The sequence below is a fragment of the Ammospiza nelsoni genome, chromosome 3, assembly GCF_027579445.1.
Source record: "Ammospiza nelsoni isolate bAmmNel1 chromosome 3, bAmmNel1.pri, whole genome shotgun sequence".
NCBI classification, from domain to species: domain Eukaryota; kingdom Metazoa; phylum Chordata; class Aves; order Passeriformes; family Passerellidae; genus Ammospiza; species Ammospiza nelsoni.
Genome location: NC_080635.1, coordinates 96,247,404 through 96,257,166, shown reverse-complemented (window position 1 = coordinate 96,257,166; position 9,763 = coordinate 96,247,404). Strand labels below are relative to the sequence as shown.

At 47.8% G+C, this 9,763-nt stretch overlaps 1 protein-coding gene across 4 annotated transcripts in view; it reads left to right on the top strand.

Annotated features, from left to right (window-relative positions):
- Positions 1-1,357: 1,357 nt before the first annotated feature.
- Positions 1,358-9,763, top strand: part of KCNQ5 (potassium voltage-gated channel subfamily Q member 5) — a 283,110-nt gene continuing 274,704 nt past the window's right edge. For 3 of the 4 annotated variants that reach the window (XM_059468562.1, XM_059468561.1, XM_059468559.1), the window contains exon 1: positions 1,361-1,716. In XM_059468562.1, the coding sequence (XP_059324545.1) occupies positions 1,361-1,716 (356 nt within the window). Of the gene's footprint in view, positions 1,717-9,763 lie in introns of all 4 variants that reach the window. The other variant, XM_059468563.1, reaches the window with a different exon arrangement.

Here is a 9,763-nt window from a genome sequence, read left to right as displayed (position 1 = left end):
TGCAAAACCAGTGACATGCAGCCTCATGAAGTGGGTGCCGAAGTGCCGGGGGGCGGCTCGTCCTGTACCCGGGGCAGCGCGGGGCTCCCAGGCATCGCCGGGGCACGGCGGGCGCTGCCGAGCTGCGGCCCCAGGGGCGGCACGGGCGGCGACTGCCCGCAGCAGGCGGCCGCGGGGTGCGGGGGGAGTGCAGGGGATGGCCGGGGGTCGCCCGCCGAGCACGGGCGATAACCCACGGGAAAAGCGGGCGCGGTGCGGCGGCCGGGCGGGCAGCGCGGTGCGGCCGCGCCTGCGGGTGCCGGGGTGGGTGGTGTTTTTTTCCGCAAGCTCACCTTGATGCGGCGGGGCGTAAAAGGGCCGCGGTCGGCAGGGGGAGCATCGCTGTCTCGGCGCAGCGCGGGCACCGAGCGGCGGCACCGCTGCGCTCCGGCCGCATCGCGCCGGGGCCGGAGCTGACGGGGGCCGTGAGGGAGCCCGCGGGAAGGGCAGGCCCGCCGCTGCCCCAGGGATCGGCTGTCTCGCCGCCGCACGAGGCCGGGACACGGCGGAAGCGCCGGAGCGGCGTGCCGGGCCGCGCCGCCCCCTCGGGGGGACACTCGGCGGCTCGTCTGCGCTGCCCCGCCCGGGCCGGCCGTGCTCCCTGCCCGCAGAGGGGTCCCGCCGCCGGCCGATCCTCCCCCGCGCCGCCGCCGGGACTTACGGCACTTTCGTGACTTTCTCGGACTTACATGGACATTTCCCGGGAGCGCGCGTAGAACGCGGGCGCCGCGTCCCGCCAGCCGCTCTCCGTCCGCCTCACCGCGGGCACCGCCGCTGCCGCTGCCGCTCGCGCCCCGGGACGCGAAGGCTCCGGGCGGCGCGGCCCCCGCCTGCCCCCACCGGCCCGCCCGCCTCGCCGACTTTCTCCGCCGCTCGGAGCGAGAGCAACAGCTTGCCCGGCCCGGCCGAGCCGAACGACGCGGGAGGCAGCGAGGGAGCGGGCGGCGGCGGGCACCGCCGAGCCGCGGCCTCTCCGCCGGAGCCGCGAGGAGCTGCCCTCCCTCCCTCCTCCCCGTCCCGGGCCGCGGAGCCACGCCGGGCGGCGCTGCGGGGACCGGCGGCGGGGCTCCGCCGCCCGGGAGGAGAGCGCGCCCGGGGGGGCGCCCGCTCCCTCGCCGGGGCCCCCGCGAAGCTGCCGCAGGCCGGCCCGCCGCGCCGGGCGCCCAAAGTGGCCCGCGCCCCCGCGCCCCGCGGGCGCCGCCCGGAGACCCTCGGCCCCCGCTGCCTCTTGCGGGCTGCTGCCGCGGGGTGCCTGGCCGCCGCCGCCCGCGCCCTGCTCCGCCGCGGCCCCGGCGCCCGCTCCGGCGCCCGGGGTGATGCCATGCCCCGCAACCACGGCGGCGGGGAGGAGGGCGGCTCCGCGGGGCTCTGGGTGAAGAGCGGCGCGGCAGCTGGCATGAAGGATGTGGAGTCGGGCCGGGGCAGGGCGCTGACGAGCTCAGCGGCCCGCGGCGACGGCCTGCTGCTCCTGGGCACCGGCGGCGCGGCCGCCCCCGCCGGGCTGCGGGAGGGCCGCCGCGGGAAGCACGGCGCCCGCATGAGCCTGCTGGGGAAGCCGCTGTCGTACAGCAGCGGACCGAGCTGCCGCAGGAACGCCAAGTACCGCCGCCTGCAGAACTACCTGTACAACGTGCTGGAGCGGCCCCGCGGATGGGCCTTCGTCTACCACGCCTTCGTGTGAGTACCGACCCGCTCCCCTCTCCTCCCGTCCCGTCGCGTCCTGTCCTGTCCCGAGCCCTCCCGTTCGTCCCACGGTCTGCCTCCCACACCTGTCCTGAGCAGCGCCCCGCCGCACGGCGCGGCTGGTACCTCCACCCCTGCCCCTCGGTCCCCGGGCATCACTCCTGCCGGGACACGGGGAGTACGAGTACCCCACGAGTCGCGCCGAAAGTGCCCGGGAGGAGTCACCGGAGGCGCGGGAGCCGCTGCCACCTGCGGCGCGGCTCTCCGCGGGCGGCGGGAAATCCCGCGCAGCCCTGGGTGGGAGGTGATGGGGGGAAAGCTCGGTTCAGCCGGCAGAGAACCGGCGGGGAGCACGGCAGGGAGCACGGCAGGGAGCACATGCTCGCTGGTCTCCCGGGCGCCCGAGGCAGCCGGTGTGCGCGGGGGGAGACTGCACGGCGCTCCCGCTGATGCCGCACGCCGGCCTCGAGATTAGACGGAGCGAGGGATGCCGGCGGCTGCCGGGTGCTCCCCGGGGACAGTGGGCACGCCAGCGGTACCCGCGGCGCCTGTCCTGCCGAGCGGACACCGAGCGCTGCGCGGTTTGAAAAGTTACCGCGGCGGAGCCGCAGCGCTCGGTTCTGCCTCCGGAGTGTTCTCCGGGCGCCCCTGGTCCCCGCCTCGCAGGGAGTGCGGCTGACGGCGCCTTCCCACGCGGGGGCTCGCCGCGGGATGCTGCGCCTCAGGTGCGGCCACCTGCCGCTGGCAGCGTGCGGCGAGCGGCGCCGGTGCCTGCGGCTGCTGAGCTTTGGTCTCAGCAAGTGACGGTTCCTGCCGCACTCATCCTGAAAAAGCCCGCGACGGAAATCTGTGTTCCGTCCCATCGCTCAGCGGAGAGCGGTGCTGTCACCGCGCTGCGAAACTTGTGCTGCTTTAACTTCAAGAGGCTTGCCCTGGACACCTGTGCGAGGGGACCCGTGGCTGTCGCTGCTTGCTTGCAGTGTCCTTGGGGTCAGCCGTGCTCCTCAGTTCATTAGCAATCCTCTGGTTTTATGGGTTTTGGTAGTATTCGGGGGAAAGGCCCTACTCAAAATCCTTTTTGATGGCTGCGCAAAACAAGCGGCAAAGTCTGTCAAGGAGTTGTAACAGTGGATCATATTTATGGGTGAAAACGTGACCAATTACAGAGGAAGGAAGTTAAGCATTTCTGTATTGGGGATATAATACAATTTATTGTTATGTTTGACTATAGGAAATACATCATAAACGAATCAGAATATTTAACTGATAAGCTGTAAGTAACTGTAACTGTAACTGTATTTCAGGATAGTCACGGAAATCAAGCTAGCGGCTGCAGCATCTTGGCTAAAAAAAGCAACTGTTCCCTAAAAGCTGTTTGAAAGCATAAATAGTGCTCCTCTCCCAGCAGTAGGGGAACCCTCAAATCTTACTTTAATAGCAGCTGTTGTAAGTAAAATGTGCCAAAAACATGGCAGTCTGATTAATAAGATAATTTGTGGAAAGATTCATTTAGTAGATGACAATTACTATAGACAGCAAGTAGTAGAAATGTGCTCAATGTCATATATTATTCAGTAAAAGGATTTTTGTCCACTTAAAAGATCTTCCCATTATTTCTGTTTTACTCTGAAAATCAACTCTTACACCCAAAATGTTCTTCTTGGAGGGCATTTATTTGGTACATTTTGCTGTCTGGGTCCTTACAGGTGTTTTTCTGTGGCCTAGATGGATGTAAATTAGTATTGCAACAACCACCAAAATATGTACTAGGAATCATTTTATGTCAGTGCCTGAAGTTGCCAGCCAAAATATGCAAATGATAGTTTTGGACCTTTTTGTTTGAGTTCGTCATAGAAATATTTAAAACCAGAAAAGTTCGAGTTAGAAATACAGCTGAGAAGTTTAAACCTTTAAAAAAAAATTAAAAAAAAAAAAAGGTGGTAAATTTCCAACCGGAGTGTAGTCATGACACAGCAGCGCTGTAAACAAGGAAGATTGCCAGCTGCGTTTAGATAATTGCCTGCATAGAAAGAGTGCCAGTTTTAATTTTTAATTGCAAATGGCAATTTTGGCAAATGTAATGCCAGCATTACATCTTTTATCTGAACAGATCTGTGTGAAAGATCTTGAAACATTACTGTAGTATAAGACACCTAGTAATATTATTACCTTAAAGTATCTGTCACTGATACAGTGTTTAAGGTGCGTTTGAAGTTCCATTGGATTTCAGTTTGACAGCCATCCTTATTGCCAGTGATGCCACAGTCTACAAATTATTTTAATGTGTTTGTATAATTCTGATTTAATCACAGTCAGATAATAGGATAATATTTATGGTGTTTCCAGGCTCATTTTTTCCCAGCCACTTGATCGAATATAGTTGCATCTTGGAAAACAGATTTTTTTACAGAATTAAAAACCAAACCAAAACAAAAAAGCCACAGCTATTTGAAAAAAGCAGTCTTGAGACGAGTAGCTTAGGGTTGCAAAGACATTACAAAGTACATGGAGGAGATGTCTGTTTCTACCAGTGCTAAGCTATTCTTGACTGCAGTGCAGCCCATTATAGCTCTGTACTATTTCTGTTACAGGAATGGGCTATCTGGGGTGAGACCTTTTCAGTAGATCACTGGTCTCCTGAAACCTCAATCTGATATGCAGGTTGAAGTCATGCAAGGGTGGTTACAGAGTTTTGGTTCTAAAGACTTGGATCTAGCAGTTTAGATTTGCGTGTTTATTTTTTAAATAAGAATTGAAGATTTGTTACAAATAAGAAATCATTCATGCAGTGGTATTGATGATATTTTAATGTATCACTCCCATAGGGGAAAACACTTCAGAGCTGAGAACTATGCCCAGTTAGCTCTTTTTTTTGTTCTTGCCCTTTCAAATAAGATAAAAATAGGCCAGCCACCTAAGGAATGAGTGTTGTGACCTACATTCAGAAGTCAATTGGTTAGTTTATTTGTAAATACAAACCTGCCAGATTCTAAAAAAGACAGCTATTTTGCAAACTTCTGCAGCCAGGGGAAGAAGTTACTCTCGAGCAAAGGCCTTTGATTTCAGTAAAGTTGTGCTGGAGAGCAGAGCCATAAATTATATGTTTCTTGAATCCTTTTTTGTGCGCCTCAGTAGTTCTTTACATTGAAACGCCTATTAAAATTTAAGATCTTTCCTGCAAGTTTTTGAAAACCTTCATTTGAGATACTGCTTTATGCCACACCACATCACCTACACATGGAGCCATGTGCATATTTAACACGTGTGCTTACATTAAAAGGCTGTGACTTTTCAAAAGCATTGTCTTGGAGTGTCACAGCATTTCTTTCTGTTATTGCTGTTGCACTTTATTATGGCTTGTTTGGTGTCATAAAAATGTGCAGCCATTGCCTTAGAATGATCAAAGGGGAATTCCAGATTTGTTGCAAATTTCACTCTGGATTTCATCTTCAGTTATCATAAGGGCTTTGTATTATTTTTGTTCTTAATTGACGTTCTGAAAATGAGATGGCATGAGATGTTCAGAAACAAAATACTGCTCTTTGATACTGTTTATACTGGTAGGATATAATTAGTTGCATAAGTTTCCTAATTTAACATGTTGGATTTATTTCAGGAATAATAAAGTTTCTGTTTCTTACTGACTTCTTTGTAATGTATTCCATGCAGAAGTCTTTGACGTTTGTTGTGGGGATGTCCTTCGCTTTCCAAAGCTACCAACTTTTGCTCTGGAAGCTTCTGAATTCCAAATCACACATCTGGATGTGTGCACAAGGGTGGGAACACGTTGCATGGCCTGTATTGATAGGTTTTCATGGACATCCCCCACTGGCCACTGCAGAAGAAAAGATGCAGCATGAGCTGAATTGCAAGAGCCTGTACAGTATTATTCTTGTCTTTTGTGTTATTGATGGAAAAATGACTGAAAAATTATTTATGAAAAAAATGTAATGATGCCATCAAAGATTTAACTAGCTATTTTAGCCTTCCAGATCTGCTGGAAAGGATATAGCTCAGTAATGATCAGGAATGGCTGTTGACCAGCAGGTCTTTGCATGTGAGCTAGCAGAGCTGCATCACACTGTGCCCTTGGTATAATAATGGACGCTCCTTATTCTGATTAGAAAACCAGTCATGTGCAACACCCAAAGGACTTGCTTGTTCTCATGCTATTGAAAGTAGGAGAAATTATTTTATCTCTTTCTTTTTTCCATCTTCTGGCAGCTAATGAACTAATTCCCGGTGCTTTATGGGTAACTGTACAGCTTTCATCTTTTCAGGCACCATTTCAGAGTCAGGATCTGTTGCTGTTAGGGCAACAATGTATTTCTATATGTTTGTTAAAACAAATAAAAACATGATATTTACAATTAACAAACAACAGCATTGACAACATAAATATGTAGCAAATCAAGTCTTATTGAGTACTGAGGAGATGCAAATTTAAAATTCTTTAACTGTAGCACACAAACCTTAGTAGCACTTTCTTTCAGGTACAGTGAATTAAAGTGGATATTTAAATGCCCTTCAGCAGTGATTTGCTGCATTTGAAGCAGTCTGTGATTCTATACATGTGCATATTTCTCATTGTTTTGAAGGAACCTTAGGAAGTTACCCAGTCCAGCTGGGAGATACACTCTTCCCAGTCGTGTGAGGTGGCTTTGTCTGGACAGGCCCTAAATTTCCCTGGTTGAAAATCCCACCACCTTGCTGAATAACCTGCAGGTCTGCAACCTGCCTGTTGAAAAAAGAGGGGGTTTGACATGGGGAGGGAAGAATGGAAGAGCTACCCTGAACCTCCCAAGTGGCAATTTATGGTCATTGTCCCTTTATATATGTTCTGTCACTGCTGAGAAGATTTTGGCTTCTTTATCATTTTGATTTACCTTCAAGTAGATGTAGGCTGCTACAGGGTCACCTGTTAGATCACCCTTCTGTCAGACCAAACATGCTCAGCTCCATCAACTGCTCCAAGACAAAAGCTCAAGGCTCCTGAGTATCATGGTTGCTCTCCAGCATCTCCTCTGTCTTCTTCACATCCCTGTTCAGCTGGGATCACTGACTGCCCTAGTGTGCAAGATCATGCTGAGTAGAGAAGAAAACTTTTTCAGTCTGCCAGTCCCAGTGGCAGACTGTGTAGTTGCTTGCTGCTTGCCTTATATCTGACAAAATCATGCTGTTGCCTTGCTCAACCTCCTGTGTCCACAGAAATGCCCTTTTTGCTGGGCCTGCCCCCCGAACAGTGGGTTCCCAGCCTGAATGGATACATGGGATTGTTCTGCACCAGGTGCAGATGTCTGCTTTTCCCTTAGCTGTGCTCAGAGATGTTTATGGTCGCATCCGGTATTTTCTTGTTCTGTCGCAGTCGTTGTGTACTGGCCAGAGCAGTGGAGATGGCACAGTCTTTAAAAACTTTGCCCTCTTTGTCCTTTTCTTTGTGATTAGTAGAGAAGACTGAATGTTCAGCCATGCTTCATTCCTCCTCTTTCCTGGTGCTGTTTATGGACAGCAGACCTCTCCTGGAACCCTGTCATGGGCACTAAATAACATCTAGCTTCTATTTTTTGCTTGTTTTTTTTTTTTTGTTGGTTTGTTGTTTGGTTTTTTGTTGTTGTTCTTTTTTGGGGGGGAGTGAGTTGTTTATTTTTGTTGTGGTGGTGGTGTTTTTTGTTGATGTTGTTTTGTTGTTGTTGTTGTTGGAGAGTTATTTTCCACCTCAGGATTTTCAGTAGATAAGTATCAGGAATGTTTATGCTACCTTAGTAAAATCACGTTTATTTTTTGAGGATTGATCTACTAAATTTTCTCATTTGTACTAGCTTTACTTTCTGACTCAAGAATGGTTATCCAAGGGAAGCGCCTAATTTTCTATAAAAATCAAAATAGATCCACAGCTTTCCACAAAGAAGACTGCAAAAGGCTTGCTTTGAGAAAAAGTCACCAAGAACTGGATGAGGGAAAGTTCATGCACGTGGACTTTCTTCTATTTGTCATAAGGTTTATTTCTTAAATAAGATTAGGAATTGTGTTTCGGAATGTGGATAGTAGGTTTGTATTGGAGTTTCAAATTAATCTACAACCTTTGCAAGCAGAATCTTCCTCCTCTTAAAGCAAGATATGAGTTAAGAGGTTTTTTAATAATTATCTTTTTGCTGTATTTTTTTCTCACATCACAAAACCCATGCAATGAGCATTAAATGTTGGGATGAGACTCCTATCTCAGATCTATTTTTCTTGGTGTGCCAGTCTTTGGAGAGGCATTTCTTGTCATTTTTATTGAGTGTCTTGTAGGATGTGGGGACTCTTGGGTAACTTTCCATGGTCTCATGTGATGAAAGAACCTGCCCAAAATTACAGATTTATTCTAAGGGATGGTATATGAATTTCTAGTATGGCATTAAATATGTGTTCTCAAAGGAGAAGTGGTTTTAGTGAATTAAAGGAAGAATTTATAAAGATTTTAATTACCTGTGAGAAAGTATTTATGTGACAGATTTTCAAAGTAGGCCCTGAAGAGTATCTTAATGATCTAGACACCTTTCTTCACTGGGCACTTTTTAAAGTTTCTCTGTTGTTCAACTTTTCCAAACTTATTCAAAAATAGGTCATGATATCTATTCAGACTTGATCTCTTTGCATGCTCCAAGTTTGACTATATTTTTAATAGCTATTCACCCTGTTTTACTGTTGATTGTAACTTAATTAAGTTTCCTGAATTAGATGAAAGTACAATTGAACTAATATTTCACAAAAATTTCAAATAATTGTAGCATCAAATGGAATACCAATGATTATTCAATTAATAATAGTGATTTCCCTATTCATGAGAATAAGCATAATTAACATATTTAAGAAAGCTCATAAAAATGCAGTTAAATTTTTCATAATTGTTTCAATGGAAAGGAAAAGCACGTGGTTTGTTACTTTATTAATCTTCTTTTTATGGAGACAATCTATAGAAGGAAAACCTTTTATTCCTAGACAATGTAAACTGCTGACAGTGCAAATAAATCTCACTATAGTAAGGTAATTATTTCTTACTAATTCAAAGGTAAAACTTAGTTGCCAAGTGTTTAGCATTCTTATACGGCTCATATTTTCATCAATATAAATGATGAATATTAATGAAATTTGCAACTGATTTTAACTGAAGCAAAATAGAGTCTTCTGCTCTCAGGTAGAAAAGATGGAGGAGAAAGCATGAATAATACTATCTATCAAAATATCTTTAACATGTATACATAGTAGACATAATTTACTATGTTGTTCCTACTGAGGCAGATGTTTTTATTTCACAGTAAATGTTGTTTTTTCTCATTAACATTAGCACCCATACCATTTCTCAACCATTAACACCATACAGCATGCATTCTTGGTTTTTAAGGTAATGCTGGTGCATTTAGACTCATTTGTAAACATGTGTTATATAAAATATACTGAGTTTGGGGGAACTTGCATTTCTTTTTTCTCCTTGTTTTCTCTGCAAGATTTTTTATTTCTTTTTGTAAATTGGTTTTACAGATTTCCTGTAAGAGAGCAGATGTAGATTACCCAAGAGATTGCCACCACAGGTCAGTTAAGGTAGAAAATTCTTGAATTGTTCAGTTTATCAATTGCAAAATAGTTTTAAGGAGTTGCCCTTTCATGTGCAAAATCCCCCTTCCCTTTAAAGATATTAATTAAAAGTTCAAAGGCTGTCTTATAGGTCAGCTGCACCTAATCAAGAAATATTTTCAATTTTCTGTTGAGCTTTAGATTTATCTTGTGATAGCTATCTGAGTTGCCGTGTAATTGCGTTACAGGAAGCTCAGCAAAACGTTCATCATTTGGGGCACTGAAGTGTAGTCTCAGACAGTGTCTTCTGCTTGAAAGACTCTGTGATTATTTCTTAATATGTATAGTCTGGTCCAGTGATGCAGAGGTGGACACAGTCCTCCAGCCAGGCATATCTGAAATTTTCTGTTTGGACTTCATCCAAGAAAATCTTTAAACATAAATGTGTGTGTTTTCCTTAACAGAGATGGACATAAATATGTCTCTA